The sequence below is a fragment of the Barbatula barbatula genome (genome assembly GCF_947034865.1).
Source record: "Barbatula barbatula genome assembly, chromosome: 25".
Lineage (NCBI taxonomy): Eukaryota > Metazoa > Chordata > Actinopteri > Cypriniformes > Nemacheilidae > Barbatula > Barbatula barbatula.
Window position 1 is genome coordinate 15,344,652 of NC_136788.1, and position 21,828 is coordinate 15,366,479.

At 38.0% G+C, this 21,828-nt stretch overlaps 3 protein-coding genes across 7 annotated transcripts; 1 reads left to right on the plus strand and 2 right to left on the minus strand.

The window, feature by feature from the left end:
* Positions 1-1,314: 1,314 nt before the first annotated feature.
* crabp1a (cellular retinoic acid binding protein 1a) lies at positions 1,315-12,587 on the minus strand. Of its 3 annotated transcripts, none has more exons than XM_079449637.1 (5): positions 12,295-12,446; positions 10,156-10,334; positions 7,565-7,678; positions 5,936-5,974; positions 1,315-2,503 (listed from the first exon to the last, which is right to left on the minus strand). In XM_079449637.1, exons 1-5 carry the CDS (start codon positions 12,365-12,367, stop codon positions 2,360-2,362), a joined length of 549 nt encoding a protein of 182 aa, XP_079305763.1. In that variant the 5' UTR covers positions 12,368-12,446; the 3' UTR covers positions 1,315-2,359. The 3 variants fall into 3 exon arrangements, with proteins under 3 accessions (XP_079305763.1, XP_079305765.1, XP_079305764.1); XM_079449639.1 differs by having other exon boundaries at positions 5,923-5,974; XM_079449638.1 differs by lacking the exon at positions 5,936-5,974 and having other exon boundaries at positions 1,316-2,503; positions 12,295-12,587.
* Positions 12,588-15,220: 2,633 nt separating this feature from the next.
* On the plus strand, positions 15,221-17,902 carry skic8 (SKI8 subunit of superkiller complex). Of its 2 annotated transcripts, none has more exons than XM_079449550.1 (11): positions 15,221-15,476; positions 15,562-15,590; positions 15,694-15,721; positions 15,839-15,944; positions 16,082-16,254; positions 16,430-16,578; positions 16,690-16,783; positions 17,100-17,193; positions 17,273-17,365; positions 17,458-17,536; positions 17,686-17,892. In XM_079449550.1, exons 2-11 carry the CDS (start codon positions 15,579-15,581, stop codon positions 17,773-17,775), a joined length of 918 nt encoding a protein of 305 aa, XP_079305676.1. In that variant the 5' UTR covers positions 15,221-15,476; positions 15,562-15,578; the 3' UTR covers positions 17,776-17,892. The 2 variants fall into 2 exon arrangements, with proteins under 2 accessions (XP_079305676.1, XP_079305677.1); XM_079449551.1 differs by having other exon boundaries at positions 15,253-15,344; positions 17,686-17,902.
* On the minus strand, positions 17,827-21,283 carry slc25a44a (solute carrier family 25 member 44a). 2 transcript variants are annotated; one of them, XM_079449549.1, is made up of 4 exons: positions 21,044-21,283; positions 19,420-20,110; positions 19,210-19,337; positions 17,827-19,005 (listed from the first exon to the last, which is right to left on the minus strand). In XM_079449549.1, exons 2-4 carry the CDS (start codon positions 20,054-20,056, stop codon positions 18,814-18,816), a joined length of 957 nt encoding a protein of 318 aa, XP_079305675.1. In that variant the 5' UTR covers positions 20,057-20,110; positions 21,044-21,283; the 3' UTR covers positions 17,827-18,813. The 2 variants fall into 2 exon arrangements, 1 of the variants encoding a protein (XP_079305675.1); XR_013786250.1 differs by having other exon boundaries at positions 18,078-19,005; positions 19,210-19,332; positions 21,044-21,217.
* Positions 21,284-21,828: the final 545 nt, after the last annotated feature.

The window sequence follows — 21,828 nt, forward strand, 5'->3', positions numbered from 1 at the left end:
TAGTCAAACAAGACAACTTCCTGGTTAACAATATCCTCGTGCTTGGGAAATAAATCTAAATACCTAAAGGTGATGCCAAGGTTCTGTGCATTTCATGGTGAATTTGTTTCATTTACAAAAGCCCTTACAGTGAGTAAGAAGAAAAATGCAATTAGTCTTTTGTCTACCCTAGAAGAATATGATTTAAAAGAACCCTAGCCCCTTATATTTCATTCATTCATGTATTTATAATTTATTTTGTGTGTGTGTGTGTGTATTTTATGTACCTGCACCCGTTTTGTACGTTTTAACAGTAAGAACTATTATTATTGCGATATTGTTTCTACATGAATATGTGTTCAATAAATTAAAAAATATATATATATATTAATAGCCAAACTACCCCATAAAATGTATTTATGCTAGCTTTGATCAGATATAAAATAAGAAATAACTTATGTTGTAGTTATGAGAAAACAGTAATTTAATTATTTTCTGAAATCTGTTCAAGAAACAAAAAGGATTGTAGCTAAATGTTGTCGTTCATTTGTCACGTGACAACACCATAAGACAGACTGTGCCGGAAACAGAAATGATAAATGAATCTCCAGAGTCTTCTGCCATATTGTTTGTACATGAATATTTCTTCAATAAAAAAATATAAAATAAAATAAAGATTTTGCTGACGACACAGCTTGATGCCCATTGGGCGAGAATGTCAGCTGATGTATTTTATTCTATTAGGAAGTCCAGTAGTTTGTGTTTTGTGTGATTTATATGTGAAAAAAACACACTTATGTGAAATATATCGTCCTCATAACCACATTCATGTATAAACAGTGGCAATTCAATTGCAAACAAAATTAAAAATCTCCAGAGTCTTCTGGTTTGAGTCGGTCGTTCTTTTGTCACGTGATATGACCGATGCGTGTTTAATGTGTTACATACAAAAACATCTCCTGACTTCCTTATATACCCAATATTCATGCAATTTTTAACTCTTGCTTTTTATTTATAATTCATTATCAATTTTGAGTCACTCAGGTATGCAATGAGGTTTACGGGTTGTTGTTTTTTACTAAAAAGTCTCATGCAGTTATAGCAGTGTATATAAGAATAGGCTATTGAAATGATTTAAATGTGCAATTATTCAATTAGAGATCACTTGTGTAATATATGTATTAGACATATACACTGACTTTACTAGTGTTACTTATGTGTATGGGGCAACATAGTTATTTATTAAGCTAAATCAAAAATAGGCCTACATGCAGAAATCCACAAGAAACATTTATAAATATACTGTCGGAAATAAAGAACAGAACAGTCCGTTTTTAGAGAATATGTTTATTGCACATATCTTTTGATCATTTTATAATATTTCTTGCTGTAATACAACATATAACACGAACAACATGCATTTGACTGGTGATCCGGGAAGCGGTCACGTAACGTTAAAGACTCGAACTCGGACTCTGGTGTTGTTTAACATGTAGTTTTCTTGGTACTTGTATTACTTATTATTTGAGGAAAAGTCACATTCTGATCATTTTGTACTGCGTGTTGATTTTCTCATTGGCCTACTATATGGAGGTATAGTGATTTCACACACACATATAAGTTGTATCTCGTTTTGAAAGGCTGCATCCTTGTGTCCTATTCTAAAGGATGCGGTCATACTAGGAAAAAAGGAAACAGGAAGTACCACGTCGCTATGGCGACACGTTGCACTCCTGTCTAATGAATTTAAATGATTTGCAAGAGGTGAAAACTTGGTTACTTTCTACCCTAAACGTTGCCAAAGGAGTTAAACAAAAGCACCATTTTTGCCTCACTGTTTACTGTAAATTTAAAAACCACACGTGTTAACCTATTTACCACATGTGCCTGCTAAGATTAAAACAACGTGACACAAATTGTTAACTGTTAATATTTGAACACCACATATAAAAGACGTTGGCCGGTGCAAAGAATTGTGGGTTATCTAGCAACACCAAGGATACACCTCACATGTCTTCCGAGTTCTCGTGAAAGTAGGTTGCATTTGAAGGCTGCATACGGAGTGTGCTTCCCGCTTTTATGAAACGAGACGTATCAAGCTTGAAATTAGACCTCCGGAGGACACAGCCTTCTGCTTCCGACAGAAAATATGTATACTAGACAGTATGCATACTACATACTAGTCTCAATATGCTATCACAGACTTGGGAATGGGAAGCTTACCTCTGTTGCAATATTCATTTATTCAGTATGGACAGCATACAGCCCACTAAAAGCTTTCCTTTAAATAAATGAAAATTAACAATAAATGAATGCAATGCCTGACTGCAAAACCATGTTTATTTCAAGCAAAAGATAAAAATGTCTGATTCCAGTGGGCTCAGTCTGGCTTTGACAGGAAGGAAACGTGTGTGTGTGTTTGAGGATGGATGAAATGGTTTTGGACAGGTGAAGGATGGTTTCTTTTCTTCGGCCCAGTAAGAGTGACCCAGATTGTTCTGCGTGGCTCTGACGGCTGCCCGGCCTGACAGGTGCGGCAAGTTTCCCACAGAGAGTTAATGAGAGAGAGAGACTTCATTAGTCTGCCATGTTTATAAGCTGAAATAACCATCACATAAACTTCAGTCATGCCGAGTCCGACTTTTGACTATCAGCATGACGTCTGTTCTACCTTATAGATTTCTGGAAAAGAGAATAATCTGACAGGTAGATTTTTATACAAACTTATGTATAAGTTTTATGCCAAATGCATATATATAGCACATATTTTCTTTATAATTTTTTATTTTAAATAACATACCGTAGTAATGCATGAATGAATAAAGGCAAGTGAGAATCTTTTCATTAACTCATTAACGCATTAGTTTCCTTCAAACAAAAGTTTGTCTGTGATTGTTTCAGTGCCACTGGCCTTGTTTCGGTCCCTATGGGCCCCTTTATGGATCCGGAGGGGACCCAATGTTTCTCAAAGCTTCTGTCCGCTGAGCATTTTTGACAAAGAGCTCTTTCAGGAGTGTCGGAAACCATCAAATTAACATAACGTTGCACACTCGTGGTCGGCGGCGCATTGTGGGGCGAAAGTATTCTTTGACGCTGTCGCAGGTCAGGAATCAGGGCGGAGGGGGAAGGACCTGGCAACCGTTGTTTCGGTGGTTTGTGTGTGAAACAGTGTGTTGAAAGAGCAGCTTTTAGCTCCCGGCAGCACGGTGGCACGAAGACAAATCGGTTTGAGGCCTTTGATGTTTTGTTGTTCGTGTCTCGGGGTTTGTTTGCCGGTGACAGTGATTCAGAACTTCGAGCCGAGCCAAAGCAAAGGCGGTGCCGCTGGGAATATAGAGTCCAAACTCAATCACGACTTCCAAGGCCGGAATTAGACTGAATGGCTCTTTAGCGTTGACATCTCTCTAGTGGATAAATGACCTCATGAATGAGACAGATGTATTTTGACAATTTTGTAATAACTAACAACTTTGGAAAAGGGAAGATTTATGCCCACCAATACATTTTTTTCATTGTTCTTGTTCTTTGTTTTGCCTTTTATTTTAAAGTTGCAATTCGGTCTTTGTTAGGCTTTGATTCATTTGAACCCTTGTATGGCGTGTGTAGCTTTATTTTGTATTCAGGTTATAAATCAAAATAATTTAATAAATTATGACAAAATATGTAAAAGATTTATTTGATGCTGAAGTCAAGCAACATAGATATGTATACAGTATGGGTAATATTTGTAATTTAACTTTAATCACATTTACTTTGTCTTTTGGAACAATATACATTATATATATATATATACTGTATATGTTGGGGATGCCGTTATCAGTATCGGGCCGATGCTAAGCTCATGTACTCGTACTAGTAAAAATGCACCGAAACCTCATGTTACATAACGGACAGAACTGACCGAAATTTGTTGTGAAAAGCAATTTTTTTTCAGAATGTGTTTAAGGTGGAGTTGTTTGTAATTATGAAGCTATTCTATAAGTCTCACTGTGTTGTGAAAAGGTACTGGCATCGGTATCGGCGAGTTCGAGGGAAAAACATCTGCAATTTGGACATTTTCACTTAAGGGTGTACTTACATTTGTTGCCAGCGGTTTAGATATCAATGGCTGTATGTTGAGTTATTTTGAGGGGACAGCACTTTATACAAGCTGTAAATATATAATAAAATATTTACTAAAATGTGAGGGGTGTACTCACAGATTTTGAAAAACAAAACATCGCAGCATCTTTTTTTGATAAACTTTAAAAACAGGTCCTACAGATCCGGACAGTTCATTTTTTCTTTATTCTTTCGCGTTTGCCTTTTCTTTTGTTTCTTTCTTTATAAGACGCACTCTCATAAACTTGGAAGTAGTGATCTTAATAAAAAAAAGCAGAGCATCTTTATCCTGTGTTGCTCATTAGAGTGATATACTGCCTCATCTATCACCTTGATCTCACAGCACCCACCGGCCAAAACATCTCATCGTCTCACCCACGAGACAGCCGCTTTGCTAAATCATCCTCTATATTTTGTTTTTAACTTCTGTGCATGGAATGAATTATGAGTACATGCACAATTGTTTAATATTTTTTAATCTTGCTGAGTCTAGACGGGGTGTTAATTTGGCTTCTCTTTGTCTGGATTTAAGCTCTCAAACTGTATCTTGTATCTTGTGTGTTTGTTTTTGTGTTCTCTTGAGGGAAATTCATATAATAGGCTTCCCCGAGCATGACTCTGTCTAAATCTGATCACGCCTTTCAGCAGACGCGTCCCATAAAAGATTATGCTGCTTATCTTCCTCTGCCACCCGCTGAAATCAGACTGTACGCCAGAAGAATCTGTGTCTAAAGACATCCAGGGAGCAGAACAGCGTATGATATTCTCAACACGGAAGTCTCGCTTCTGAAAGAAAGGTGAGTGATGATTCTCCGTGCTAAAGATTCTGGGTTGTTGAAATTATGTTCTCAGATTTTGTGAATTCTCATAAATATTTACATTTTTAATCAAAGCCACTGAGTGACATGTCCAAGGAGACCTTTCTCCCAAGATTTTTTTTCCTCCACTTATTTATCATTGGCGTTTGGGTTCCTAGCCACAGGGCCGTGTTGGCTTGCTCACGGGGTGACTGCATTTATAAGATATTATTTACTACAATGATCTTGCTTGTCCTATAAACACCATGCACGGTACTGTGTTTTACCTTGTCTGTGTTTTTCTTATTTTCTCCTGTAAAGCTGCTTTGGAACAATGCACATTATGACAAGCGCTGTATAAATCAAATTGAATCGAATGAGATTAAATGGAGAGCAAATAGAAACTTTTACTTACGCCTCCCGCGTCTCAGATATTTCTCCTGAGAATAAGATTCGGAAAATCAAATAATTCAGAGATTCAGAAGAAGAGATCTTAACAATATCTCAAACCGAGCTCAGATTTGTCAAATATCAAAAGTCAATATTATTGAAGATCTCAATATGAACTCAAATGTTTCTCATCAAATTGACCCGAATCCAGATTATTTTACCTCTATAATCTACGTGGATTTCAACAACTACAGTCCCGTTTGTTTCTGTATTATTACTTGTGAAAGCAATTTTAGGAGAAACATCTGCGATTTAAAAAATCTTTATAAAATATCCACGGTGTTCAACTTTTGGAAAACATGACGGGCGAAAGGATATTTGTTTTCATTTTTATTCCTGTTGTTGTTAGTAATACACACATTTGCACACAGAACGGGCAAAGAGAGGAAAGAAACTGAATGAAGATTACAGTAATAGATGTTATCATTGGACTAGGAAACAAGAAGGTTGTGGCTGGAATCCCACAATGCACTGCACAAATGCATGTTCACTGTCTGACATGCATGAAGGGTTTGTATATTTTTGGACATAGTGGGGTTGAGATGCAAGAAATGCCTGGTGGCGTTATTTACAATTATCTTCGTTACACCTTCACCTCATTCTCTTACGTAAATCCGAGTGCAAACCACGTCGTCAGCCCCAAAGATCTGAGGAAAAAAAACAACATTTTCACGTTTTAGGAAGATATGTAAATTTGGCGCCAATATAACGTTATTTAAAATGAAATGTATTAAGTAATGTATTTATTTCCAAAACATTTGAGATGTCTCAATGGGTTTGTTTTTCAGTTAACCTACATCACTTTTTGTTTATGAGAGCTTCTGATAATCTTGCTTTGTCTTATGAAAACGTGTCCTAGATTCACAGCAGAACGACTGTCAATGCTGCATTGTGGGATTGTTGTTCCGTCAAAGTTGAGCTTTAAATTCATTCACAACCCCGTGAGAATTTTGCAAGCCGGCGAATGTCGGATGAGAAGATCACGGCTGTGATTTGGGTCAGACCTGCATTTGTTTTGGACGTTTTTTGCACATTCCTGTGTGCTCAGCCTGAATAACTGTCTTCCCAGGGGCCATCAGGAGTCTCTGTCCCGGAACCGTTTCATAACCCTCTTATTTTACGTTGAACTTGGATTTCTACCCGCGTATTACAGCAGGACATCAGCTCAGGATGTCCACTTAATATGTTTTTGCTGTTAAGATAACACCAGGTAATGATATACTGCTGCCTGAATTCATGATATGTTTATGTTTCGTCATGGTCTTGGTGTGTGTTGTGTTTCAGTGTTTAACCCTTTATGAACTTTATAAAGTTGTAACATTTTTAACGCTAACTATAGATAAAAAAATACTTTCATAAGTGTATGTAAAGACACCCTGAGTGTGTGTGTCACAGCACAACAAATGAGAAAAGGTCTATGAGGTACACGGGTCGATTTCTTTTCCATTAAACGCTCACAGCAAATCTCTCTTACTCTCTAGTCTATGAGCTTTGTGGAAAAAAATCCATCGGCCATTTCCGTTTGAAGTCATAAATATAATTATAATGTGCTCTCATAACAAAGTACACTGTCATGTTAAGTATGTAGTGGTTGTTTCGTGCTTTTGAATCTTTTAAACTAGCCTTATGTAAAAGTTACACATCAATAGGAGGTTTGCATCTTGTTTTATCCAGTTCAGTTGTTGCCTAGACATATGTACATATACAGTCGTGGAAGAAATTAAGAATTGCTTGGAATTTATTATTTATAGGTATTTGCTTATGTAAATTTCTCGTTTTGTCCTGTGAACTGCTAACAATATTTCTCCAGGATTTCACATAAGAATATTATTTCTATTTGCTTCAGATAAAATTGTGTCAAAATAACACAAAACATGCTTTTTTCAGAACTGAAAAACTGCAAAGAAAACAACTTCAGATTCACTTTTAAGCAATACAACAGTCATATTTCTACATGTAGGGAAAGTTAAAAAATGATGTGATACCTGGATTTTTATCACAAAAATATGTTTAAAATATTACGTCTTTCATGAGTCTTTCACATTGATAGGAGTTTTGCTTTTGTTGAATTCCAACAAACATTGGACTGGAATGACCCCAAATACATCTAGAAATGCTGATAAAATGAAAATTTTGAATGGTCTCAACTTTTACGTGGCTATACAAAAATAAATATTTACAAAAACAATATTAAAATTAAAATGATACCAGAACTACTTTGTATGTTTGTGTCTCACCAGTATGAGTTCATCTCCACGCATCTCTCTGCTCCAGAACGTTACGGGTCCGTCTCCATCCACCAGCTTCTGTTTGCAGTAGATTTTATTTTCCGCCTCCCATACGGGCAAACTCTAGAGACGACACACACACGCACGCACAGACACGTTAAGAACGTGAGCGGTCCATTAAACAGAGACACAGATCAGACTCTGAGTTCATTAATGTAATAAAGTGTTTGTGTATGATGACACAGATAAATGAACATGCAGCGAAACGGCGTCTCACTTCTCTTCCTCTCTCCGGCCTCGGGCACTAAACTCATTTAAGCAGCTTGCTCTAAAACAGTCCGTGCAGGGCATCCTGACGTTCTCATTTGTCTTGAAAATAGACGTTTGGGTTAGAGGAATTTCAAAAAGAGAAACACATCTCTTGCTTTCTGGATCCCCTGAAGTCCATTATCAAAGGGATTGTTTTATGACTTTTTATCTTTCGGTCTCATTTTCTCTCCCTTGTTCTCAATCATGATCATTTAGTCTCTGCCCTGTGGCAGGTGAGCGGTCGGTCTGTCGCTATAGCAACCGGCCTGGTGAATGACTCTGCATTCTAACATTTGTGCCCCCCACAACAAGGCAACTGAGACATAAATAAAGATTGACATAAATCTGTTTTTAATGCGATGGCTAAGGCAAAACAATACAAAAACGTGATTTGTCAATAAATGAGCCCCCCGAGGAAAGGATTATTGCTCAGATGTTGCTCTTTCAGATCTCAGGAGATTTGATGGAGTTAGGATTAGATGTCGTCAACCGTTTCTTCTAAAATGTCTTAAATTAAAGTAGAGAACCAAATCCATAAAGTTTCCATTTGCTCTTTAAATTATTTTTCATTTTAGGTTTCGTGTCATTCCGATGTTCGTTTGAGGACACACGCTGTTCTGATGTCACCACACATACACTGTTTGAGACAGACACACAACTCTCAGGGGCTGCGAGACTCCCAAATAATCCCTCCGCCCACTCCGCTGCCGTCTGTTCCAGAACAAAATGAGGTCAAATCTCTTTATACACCCGTGCTTTGATTGTGTCTTACTATTAGGAAATAAAAACAAAGCCATTTCCATAAGAGGCGAATCTCTGTCCAAATAACAATGTTAAGACTGACTTGATGAATTTCTTGGGAATAAACAAGTCGCATGGAGGTTATTGCGCTTCCTTTGATAAATAGATGCTGAGTGTTTATGAACAGTTATCTCAGTTAACTCTCAGATCCATAGCGGCTGTGTTTTATTAAACAGCTAAACATATTCTATTCGATATTTCGATTTTAAATTCATTATTCTATGATGACAAAACCGACCTTTTTTATTTCACTTGATTACTATAAAATAATCTTATATTCTTTTATCTGTCTGTCTTGTGTGTGTGTGTGTGTGTGTGTGTGTGTGTGTGTGTGTGTGTGTGTGTGTGTGTGTGTGTGTGTGAGTGCGTACGTACGTACGTACGTGTGTGTGCATTTATCTGGATTACTCCAAAACTCGAAGCTTTCAAGTACAAAAACAACTCCGATTCGATATAAACTCATCTGCTGCTGAGCTTTGCTGTCTGAAACCAGGTTAGATTTCCTCCAGTTTGATGATGCCATCATTTTGCTCAGGGTGATGGGGTTATTCAGGTCGGTGAAATAAAAGATTGTCGTTTAATGGAAGAGTTATAGACGTGAACATGTAAAATGGGTTTTGATGGCCCTGAATGAAGGGATCGCTTCTGCTTGGGTTACAGGGTGGAACAGCTCCAGCAAAACCTCTGATAAACATCTGAAATTGACGCTCACGTTTGCTGCTAATTTGTCCTGATGGATGCAAGCTGACGCGGCGTAACTGAACTAATGAAAATCTACATAAACGTGTTGGTGGGTTTGTTTACTGAAATTAGAGACTAAAAGGTTCGGATCATAAAAACGATGGCTTCCGACTGCACCTGCTGAGCACTCAGAAGGGTGCTTCACAGTGATCAGGTGGGGGTCGCAAATATTTTGGCCGCCGTGTTCTTCATAGGAGAGAACAAATCTGCAGCAAGATGAGTCATATTACAGCGTCAAACAAGCAGAAGAACTTTTCCCATTCGTCTCATTCGAGAAAATGAGTCAGTTTTTCGCAAATGTCTCCATTGGAGTTTCAGAAGAGACGTCAACAATGTCCCAAACTTTGTCAAGTCTGCAATCAAAAGTCAATATTATTGAAGATCTCAATATGAACTCAAACATTTCTCATCATATTTTCCCATATACAGATGATTTCACCTCTACAATTATTGTACACCGCATGAATTTTTGTCTCTTTTTGTTTCTCATTTTAGGAAGACTAAGTCAAGCCTACTAAGCTATAAAAGAGCAACATCTGAGCAATAACATTTTCCTCTCGGTTATTTCGATCAGTCTTACGTTTTACACATCAACACTCATAATCATTTTCTCTCAAAGATATTGTAAATGACACTATTGATTGATGTTTCATAGTGAAATGATGCTGGAGTGACTAGGATGAGATTCCTATTAGTCTCACTGTGGTTTTGGGTCTGAGGATCGTGTTCCTGAATCAATGGAGACTCACTTTACATTTCCTGCCGTCCACAGTCTCCTCATCAAACTCCTCTCCCACGCGGAACTTGATTTCAGTGGTGCGCACGGTGGTGGAGGTCTTGATGTAGAACTGCTCTCCGTCCTGGCGGATTTCCACGTGCGGTTTGGATGCTGCAGCACAGGCAACTTTGCGTAGCATAGCGTTCACACCTGGTGAAGCACAGAGGATGTTTAAAGGGACAGTTCACCCAAAAATGAACATTCTGTCATCATTTACTCATCCTCGATAAATATTTTTACAAATCAAGTTATTTTCGAATCATGTTCGAAACCAAACCGTTCTGGGCAATGTTGTATATTTGGTAGTCAAAAGTGTCCTAAAACTGTTTGGTTTCCCACATTCTTCAAAATGTCTTCTTTGTGTTCAAAGACCTTTATATGCGTTTGAAACTTGAGGGTGAATAATGATGACAGAATCTTTCATTTTTGGGTGAACTGTCTCTTAACACGTAACCTTATTTTTTTGTTTTATTTCTATACCTGTGCTCCCATAGCTGTAGTAGTCTAGACCACATTAATCATTAACAGCTCAATATTTAATAAGAGCATACTTTTCATACGTTACAGTCTGCAACAGACCTGTACGCTCACACCGCAGACTTGATGATATAAATTATCGTTTATAATATGCAAATTAAGGTTTGTTAAATTTAGGAAAAATTTGACTGCTTTAGGATTTTACTGCTGAATTTACCCAGAAATACCAAAAAAACTGTCTGCCAAATACGGCTTTCCATTCTAATTTAACATAATTCCAGGTCTTCTCTTAAATTATAACATGCTCAAAAAGTTTATTTTCAGAGCTATGTCATGCACAGCTTCACAACTACTAGAATTCAGATTTCCTTAGTTTTGTTTTACCGTCTGGTTTGGATCATAGCACATGCGATTTGAACTCATCTTTGAACTTCAACAGAGTTGAGTTCTTGTTCTTGAGCTCTTGACCGAATCCTTGTACCCACCACAGAGAAATTCAGCATCTCTGTTTAACACCAGACACCCTCTCCATCTGTGAGCATTTATCACATGAACAACAGCTCGCAACCGAACATTATTCACTTTTATTCTAAAATTAATTATTGGCAACAAAAAGTTTGTATTCGTTAACATTTGTAAAAACATTAGCTAACATGAAGTAACAATAAGTAATAGGCATATAGTTTTACAGCATTAATCTTTGTAAAAGTGATAGTTCACCCAAAAACGATGACAGAATTCAGATTTAATGTCAATACAATTCCTTATGTTTGTTCAGTGTGCATTAATGTTAACAATAACAACTTAAAATGTATTAGTAAATGTATAAATTGACATAAACCAAGATTATAAATGCTGAATGTGGTGAGGAAGGCGGGACGAGAGCCGTGACGCGGGGCCGGTGGCGCCTTCCTCACCACACTGAAGAATTGTTGTTAATTGTTAGTTTACGTTATCTAATTCATGAAGTAATACAACCTTATTGTAAATGTCACCAAAATATTATTAAATTTAATAAATCATCGATACAGAAATCATTACAACAATATAGAACATTAAACTTTTCCACTGTGATCTCATAGAGAATCTCTTGAGTTTCAGAAAAAACTCTCAAACTGTGTTAATTTTATTCAAAATATTATAATTTTCACTGTAAACAATATAACCAATATTTCCCGTTATCGGGTTATCTGAGCTATTCTTTCCATACAATTCTATAGCTCTGTTCTCTTGCTGTCATCGTCTCATTTCTCATGTCTGTTAGGACAAAGTAAATCCCAAAATGACATCTCTTGAGCTTTACAAGAGACTTTCTTTTTTAGACCGTCCGGATATTTCGAACACGACCACGCTTCTCCATCTCTCAGTTTGCCCTAAGGTAACTTTATCAGTTACATGACCCACTTTGATTAGATCTCACTTCTGCTCCGCTGCGATAAATGTGAATCATGTCTCCACAACACACACACTGCCAATCCACTATACAACATCATCTCCCTTAAAACATCTGAGACATCTAACAATCCCTTCCAAGATGTTTCCAGTCCCTCCTGTTCTAACGTGGGAGCCTGGAGAGATCACAAAAGACGTGACAGTGATGCTCATAAAGGAATGAGATGACATGAAATCTTACCCAGCGCTTTCAGAAGTTCATCAAAATTCTCACTGCTCTTCATCTTCCAGGTGCCGGCGAAGTTGGGCGACATTTTGATCTTCAGATTGTCCTGCTCTCTCTCTATCTCTCCTTCTCTCCTTCTCTTGTCCCTCGCTCTCCTTTTCTACTCTGGCTCTCTTCCTTTGTGCTTGCCTGTCTCCTGTTCTCTCTCGCCCTCCCTCTCGTCTTAACTGTCTCTCTCTCTCGTTCTCCCGCCCCGTGCCACTGTCTCACTATTCAGACTGCTGCAGCCAACAACCTGTTCCAGCATCAGCCACAAACCCGCCCATGATGTGTCTCGCTCTCATTAGTACATCCATGTGCTCCGCATCCCCGTGTTCTCCCGTTGTACTGTGGATATTTTGAAGGCTGTGGGTCTGTTTCTGTCATTGTGTACACACTCAAAGTTTCAGATCATATGTTCACTATTATTTATATGTTGAAAATACACAATGTTTATTTCTTTCTCCAGCTCTTTAAAGTGGATGAAGAGAAGATGAAGATGACGATTATGGCTCTTTAAAATGATGAAATTAGTATTGAGGTCATGTCAACAGCATCCTGCAGTGATCATCTAAAACTATTTTAAACAAAATTTTTCAATTCTTGAATAATTATTGACTACCCATATGCAGTATATCCAAATATATTAATATTATTAAAATAATGATCATTTATATGAACATTAAAAAACGAACCATGCAGGGACAATTTTATTGAGAATTGTGATTGTTGCTCATTTTTTTCTCATTATTAATTGTTTATGTGAATTTAATGCTTAATATTTCAATTTCGTGATCTGTTTTTATATTTGTTGTATATATTATTCTTTTATATTAATATATATCATATTTGTAATTTTATTCTTATTTGTATATATTTTTTCCCTTGTCATTTGTATTCATTTGTATTCATTTGCAAACCATGCAAAACATTTTTTAATTAAAATTCAAGTAAGTGTTGTACACTTTAATCTATGTCTATTAAAAATGGGGGAAAGGACATGAAAATATTTGTTTTCCAATTTTCTTATTATGAAACAAGCAAAGTCAGAAAGCCGGTTGCTTAGGACGACCATCAATTTATACAGCAGTCATTAAACTAAATATTTAAGTGCTGAGATGGACCAACCAAAATCAAGTGTTCCTGAACGCCAATTCACAAACTTAGACCAATTCTCGGACGCCGTGGCAGTGACCTTCATTTTCACCAGAGCTACAGTCCTTCATCATGATTAAAGTAAAACTCTTTGTTTGAGGTTTGGACACAAGCTTTGTGCACGAAGGTCTTTTGTTTCCTGTCCTCCCAGAAGCAAACACTCCAGCGGCCCTTAAAAGACAACGCAACTTTCTCTGTAGTGACGTTTTTGAAAGTGTTTGGAGCCATGAGAAAGCGGGAGCGGTCATTTTTCAGTTACAGTCCAGGAACCTTCGAGAGTCTGTTCAGATGCCACACGCTGAGACTTTCTTTTCTAAGATGGACACAAACGAACTCCACAACCTCTTAGGATGTCTTAGTACAATGTTAGGGACAAATTACTTTTTCTTCTTGGTTGTTCATTCTTAGCAGGGCTGTTATTATGTGCAAACCGATGCTTAAGAAAACAGTCATTATGAAATAAAGCACAAACTGCGGCTAAACGTCGATGGTAAATGATGTTGAGTGTCCTTACTATGTTAAAATGGGCCAAACACTATTCAAAATGAAGATAAATGAGGAAAACCCAAACATGCCTGCATTAACCACCTGCCAACATGTAGATGACAAACAGATGGTGGCATTTGAAGATGTTATGCTGTGTGACAGTAGTTTTGTTTTGACAGCTTGAAATGTTCTGTGAAAGATGTATATTTTAAAGAAATGTTGCTTTGGGTTTGATTGTGAAGAAATCAATTTTGATTTGGTTATATGACAAGAAGTTGCAATTGTGACGCCCTAAAAATTGATGTACAGTATATAATTCCAAAATCACAAATAATTTGAAGCATCAGTTGATCTAATGTCCTGCTGATTTAAAGAACAGGATGAGCAGCAAAAAGCCAAAGAGGCATAAAACAGACTTTATTTCATTCATCTTAGCCATAAAGCGTCACATTCTGTTTGTCTCGCCCGCCCGCTCTGTCAGATCTAGGTCAGTCGATGCTGAATTCCCTCTGAGACACGTACTGCACCTCAAAGGGCATCTGCTGAGAAACTCTCACTGCTCAAGACATAAAGAGCTCATCGCACGTAACATATGGACTGTGAACACAGACGAGACTTTGCAGTAAATTGTTCCAGTGGTGCTGAGAAGTCATTTCTCAGAGGAATTCATCTTAAACTGCGTTTCAGACTCAGACACAGTGACAGTGATATTAAAAGATGTTTAAGTTACACAAGAAGGCAATAGTAGCTTTGATAATGGGACATTTGCATATGATTAAAATATATTGCATTGCATGCATTGGCTATTGAACATGTACATTGTTGTAATACACCATCCCATTATGAAAACGCTCAAATAATAATTAAAAATAATATATATATATATATATATATATATATATATAATGCATTGTTTTTTGTCATGCCACTAGAGCAATCAAATTGAACAATAATGAGAAATAAAAACTATTCACTTGTTGTCTGTCATGCTTTTAATGTAAAGTTAGATCTTGGTAAAACTCTAACATTTTAGATTAGGTTTTTAAAAGTTTGACGTGTTAGATAATTCTTTTATTGTAATTGATCATTCACTCATTTATTGATTTATATTAAAAAACATATTCAACTCGTTTAAGTAAATATTTTATGTTGACAATTTTCTGTTTATTTTATTTGATACATTTCGTGGAATTACCGACACTAAAATGGCAAACTTCACTCTTTCATTGTTTCTTTTATTTCTATTTGCTGAAAGTACAGCACAGCGGGGCGTGGTCATATTTCTCTTCCCATGGTGCTTTGCACGCGGGTGTCATGGCGGCTCTCTAGTCAGTCTCGCTTCGTGTGTATATTATCGAGCATCAAGCTGTTTAATTCTTCATTAGGTGATTTTTTGTAAAGTACTGCTTCAATATCATCCGACTTAGGCGCGGATGTACTTACGTTAAACCTCTTCGGGGTTTGCAGAAACTATTTATTTACATACACGCTAAGTTAAGCTAGCAGCTGCGTATGACGTGAGTTTATACATCCATAGAAACTCAAAGTCTGAGCTCTGTTTATATCATGCACGCATCTAATCTGTTTATCTATCACGAACAGGTTTTGAAACAAACACAATGAGCACACAAGTGAGTTGAATTGAAAGACAACAGCGTATTTTTAATATTGTACTCTGCATTATGCGTAATGTATTTATGTGATGTTAAAGATGTTTTATTACTTTCTTTTTAGTACAGCATACTGTTCAAGCAGGAGCATGGTAAGTATGCACACAGTTTAACTGATCTAGGTTAGAGTACTTCATAAGGATGTGTGTCAACACCGCATGTTTGTCCATACACACAGTCAATGAGTCTCTGTGTTTGTATCCCTACAGCTCACGAGGATTCGATCTGGACGGCAGCATGGGGCCGCAACCAGAAGGACGCATCCGAAACCATCCTCACCGGGTCTCTGGATGACTTGGTGAAAGTGTGGAAATGGTAGATCATATCCATGTCGGTTAAGTTAAGAAAAGAAACTTGTCAGTGCAAATGAGGTTTCAATTTGAAATGAGTGTTTCGTTTTCATTGTTCTGTATTTAAATGTACATTTCTAATATTATTTGAATGGTTTATAGGTCGGATGAAAAGCTGGAGCTGCAGTGGACCCTGGAGGGTCACCAGCTGGGTGTCGTCTCGGTGGACCTCAGTCACGACGGGGCGATCGCTGCCTCTAGCTCTCTAGACGCTCATATTCGGCTGTGGGATCTGGAGACGGGCAAACAGATCAAGTCCTTGGATGCAGGCCCAGGTAAGTTTACACACTTGCTTTTTCATGTCTAACTCAAAATAAATCCAGTAAACAGGTGAATTTAATGTAGTGTCTGTAAGCTTTGATCCTCTTTGTGTGAGGGTGATGGAAAGATGTCCCGACATCACTTTGTGGCTCTTAAGTCATTCTGAAAGATGATCTGTTTCGGTTCCAGTTGATGCATGGACTGTGGCATTCTCCCCGGACTCTAAATACATTGCCACCGGCAGCCATCTTGGGAAGGTCAACATCTTTGGGGTGGAGAGTGGAAAAAAGGAACACTCGCTGGACACCAGAGGGAAATTCATTCTGAGCATCGCTTATGTAAGAATTATGACTACAGAATGTATTACAGGATATATCATAGACACATTTCTCAATATTCTCTTTTGTTATAACCCTGATCTCTCTCTCTCTCTCTCTCTCTCTCTCTAGAGTCCAGATGGAAAGTACTTAGCCAGTGGTGCTATTGACGGAATTATTAATATTTTTGATATTGCGACTGGGAAACTCCTGCACACACTGGAAGGTTAATATCTTCCATCACATGATTCATGCTGTCTTCAGTTTCTCTGTTAACATTCAGTAGACGATCTGTCTGTTATTCTGCTCCTCATATAGTCTGCTAGATGGATTAAGGCTGATTGTAAATTTAATGATGGCGGTGGAAAAATGTACAGTTTCGTTTCTCTAGCCGTCCCTCAAGAGTCATAAACATCGATTCCCATCACAGATCAACATTTTTCCTCTCCGTCTCTCCATTACTCACCCGTTAGAACTTTAATTTGCTCAGATGTGTATGAAGTGTAGTTCATGGAAAAAACAAATACATTGTCTTTCTCCAGGACATGCGATGCCCATCAGATCTCTGACCTTCTCTCCTGACTCTCAGCTGCTGGTTACGGCATCTGATGATGGTTACATCAAGATATACGATGTGTAAGTTAGTCATTTTTCTGATGGACTCATTGTCTGTTCAGCCTCCACTTCTTTAACATTCATGCACACTTGTTCACAGGCAACATGCTAGTCTGGCCGGGACTCTCAGCGGTCACGGGTCCTGGGTGCTGAGTGTGGCCTTCTCGCCTGATGATAAACACTTTGTGTCTAGGTAAATCTTTATGCTATCTCTATTAGGTGAAGGTCGACAAGAAAATGTACTTGTTGAATAGTTTGTTTAATACATTTTTCTTGTTTTTGTAGTTCGTCAGATAAGAGCGTTAAGGTTTGGGACACCAGCAGCAGAACTTGCATAAACACATTCTTTGATCATCAGGACCAGGTGAGTCTCCAATCTGTCTGTATAAAACCTGTGACTTTGCAAAAGGGGTGAGGTTAAGATTAAATCTGAGAATTCACACAGGTGTCAAAAGTAAACATATTACGTTTTGTTTCTATACTGTTTACCAGATTATTTGTGTGTCTACGCAGGTTTGGAATGTTAAATATAACTTGACGGGCTCAAAGATAGTTTCAGCGGGCGATGACAGAGCCATCCATATATATGACTGTCCAATGTGATGAATCTCTTTAATTATACTCTTAACGTTCTGCAGTTAAGACCACAGAATTCAGGAAGGATTGATTTTTTATTTCATGGTAAACTTTAACATCTGTGTATACAAATAAATGTTGTTTTCCTAAACCTTGAGGACTGGGTTTATTCTCTGCTGCCCTCTACAGTCCTTTAGCTGTTACTGCTTTATTGCAGTAAACTCATCAGATACATTGTTTTTGTAATTTACTTTAACAGACACTCCATTCTCTTTCCATATAACTACCTCAGATGCGTTTCAGCATGTTGTCAATTATTCTTTACATACCAGCATATAACAAACGCATTAATACAAATATTTTGTTGTATTTGTGTGTTTTTTCACCAAAACCAAACAGCTTCTTTCTTCTGCAGTTCACTTAATGCATTCATGATTGTGACGCCATTATTAGTTGGCATATTTAGACAAAAAGTACCACAGCAGCTCTGGAATAAATGAACCACATTTATAAAATATTTGTAAAAGCTTTGGCCTGTACCACTGTTAGAAAGTTAAATGCAAGGCCTCACAAACATAATTATCATCAAATCAAATGTCGTTCCACAATTTTAGTAATTCAGAACATACTCAATAACTGGAATGTCTCCATGTCTTTTCCAGGTATGGCAATCACAATTAAAAAATTATGTTCTCATTCTTCCAACCACATGGCGACAACAGTATTATAAATGTTTAAACCCAACATTTAAAATGTTAAACAGACAACAGGCGGAAAGTTCAAATTTGAGTTTCATATGGTCTCATTACAAAATACTAGTCTGGGCAACTCACACACACATATTAGTAGTCCAAGTAGTTTAGAAGAACAGAATAAACTTAACGAAATATAACAAATCCTCAACAAATGAGAATACGGTTTCACATTTGAGCAAATCAGTGTCCATCAATTATTGCCTGGTCCTCATAAAAAAAGCAAAGGCATCAGTTAAGAAGGGAGAGAAAGGCCCATAGAATAGGGCTGAGGTAAAGCGGTCGGACACCCAGGTTACAGTAGGTAAGCTTATCACCAGTGTCTGCTGTTCACCAGTTCGGGCCGCAGACTGAGTCTCTTGAGCGTCTCGTAACCGATGACGATCATAATGGAGGTGGGCAAGGAAGAAATGATGCGAGCAGACAGGCCCTTGGTGAGACCCCACGCGCCCTCCTCCGCTAGCAGCTGCTTAAACGTCTCGATCACAGACGAATGGCCCTCGACCTGCAAACACAGGCTGCATATTAAAATCACACAAGTTTTATAAACGCAATTTACAATAAATTCACATTTGATGATACTTTTACACTAACACACTAAAACTAACGAATTGTACTCTTACATCATAAGCATGTGTTCAATTCTTGTTTTTATGGCACTATAAACGCGTGACTGTCTGAAGCAGTTTATAATGGAGTATGTTTGTACCTGGACTCTGGCTCTGACAACATCCATGGGATTGGTTAATGTAGATGCTGTGGCTGCAGCCATTGGCCCGGCCACGGCCTGCAGGATCAGGTGCGGGCAGTCAGAAGGCGCCAATCTGGAGAGCTGCTCTAAAAAAAAACACATGCACATGATTTCATGTTTACGGAGAGCTCATGTCATGCATTAATTGTGTTAAAAAAGTAAAGTTACCTCCATAAAAATGATAAAATGGCCACCAGACGGCACTGTTCGGTATGTACGTGAGCAATGACGCCACATACCCACGATAAAAACCCTTAAATCCGTCCGCATGGAAAATCTGAACCACAATGTCTCTGGTCTGTCCGAATGTCACCTTGTGTTTAGATGTTCCCATCACCATCTTAGGCTTGAGTTTAAAGCGTGTGAGTTGAACCCCTTGACCCTGCACCATCAGCTGCTGGGACACCACATCGATGGGTACCGTGATGCTCTGGGCGACCAGCGAGGCAGAGCCGCCCGCCACCAGAGATTTCACAGTGTTATTGGACGAGTAACATGAAACGTATTTTCGCACCAGTTCGTAGGTAGTGATGTAGGCCTGACCCGAGATCAAGGTGAACGAGTTGACCATGAAGCCTCGGTAGAGGCCGCGCACCCCCTCGGCCTTCAGAATCTTACAGAATGCATCGAAGGTGCCGTTATAGAGCGATTTTCCTTTTTGGACCTGCAATCTGGTGCGGATCAGGGTAAACGGGTAGACCGTCGCCCGTGTGGTCATGGTCATAAAAACACCCAGCGAGTAGAACTTCTTCTTGTCCAGATCCTCCCACTCGATGATCTGAATGTTGCGCTTCTGCTGCATCATGGCCACTGATGACCTCACAGACGAGATCGGTCACGCATACACCTCTCTTACAACCTAAAATTTGAAAATAACATCACATTTTGCTTTAGAGGAGAACTGTTATATACTAGAGTTGAAGGTACAGAGTTCAACAGTCACTGCATGTGACTCCTAGATTATGAAAAACATTTCTCTGTACACAGGGTCAAACTTTAAGACTGTGTAATCAAAATAGTATGAATTTGAGGTCATACACATATATAACACATAACATGTATGGATAAGCCAGTTTTAGATGTTCGTTCCGTTTCCGTGACCTTTTAGTAAGAAACATCATTTTATTAAATATACCTATTACAATCTATAAATACATTTGAAACCAATTAAAATAAATAGATAAATCTCACGTTAAGCAATGTCTATTTCTTCGGTAATTTAATCAAAATATGGCAACATCAATGCCAATGAATTCTGAATATAACAACAACTGGCCATTAAATTATAGTGTGTAAAATACCTGTCACCAGGATTATAACACTGCCAAGTCATTTTTTAATAGACAAAATACGAATACTTAAAAACAATAAAGATTTGAAAAAAAAACATGATGTAAGAACATCAAAGAGAACCACATTACCCCGGTGCTGCAGTTTTCATACAGAGTACATTTAACAAAAAGAGTGAGAATCTCCAAAAGCACTCCCTATTCTGTAGTTCATTAAAACATCAATTCCAATACAGATATTAGATACATCTCGAAATGTTTGTCTTTAATCCAGCTCCCTTTATCAGAGACATTGTGACCTTTTCATGGCGAAGCTCCAAAAATGACAGGTCCCTCCTCACCGCGCATGCGCATCACATAACACAAGACCACCACTGACAACCCCCCCCCAAGAAAAAAAAAACATAGCTTGCGTGCCCCTCCCTGTACATTTTCCTCTTGCTCTCCACCGATCCGAAATAGTTACATGACACTTCGTTTGACCTCCTGACGGACTAACTCACCCGGTTATCTCGTCATGTTTTTGGTTTCTCCGTACAGCGGCGGATGAGATAAACATGATATTAAAACTCTAACATCGCTATTTGCTATAATCGATTCGAGCCCTGGTATCGCTTGTCGCTACCCGATCCGTCCCGGAAACACGATTTCCACGACGCTGCTAGAAAGTCAGACGGAGCGATCGCTCCACGGCACTTCCGGCGCATGCTCAGTCGTCACTCAGGACAGGCTGTCTATTGGACAGTGGCGCAGGAGGAGTTGATATTATTTTGAAGCCTTTCAAACTTTTAGAACAGATGCTTCGTTATTTCTTAATTAATTAATTTTATTAATAAATGTCGATGATCTAAAACACTGTACATTTTAAATTCGAGGCAAAAAACGTTTGCTTACTGTTTTTGTTTGTTTTGTTCCTATAATTAGTGTTGTTGCTTATACTTTAAAGCATCTATGTCAATAGTTCCTTATTCTTATCTTGTTTATTTCCTGTCTGATTTTACTTTATTTGACTGATTTTAATATTAAATTATATTATTTGTGTATCGATTCATTGAATTTGTTCAATGATCAATTACTTAGTAAACCATACAAACTAACCAGTTGGAGATTGGCAAAGGAGATGCTGCTTTATGTAAGACCGTTGTGTTGAGATGTTATATTATTTTAACAAAATATGATGTCATAGAACTTATATAGAGATATATTTCAATGGCCATGGGATATATTCGAAGAAAGGCATGTTATGTAGCCTACAGTTCTGGGGCCTCATTTATAAAACTGTGCGTAG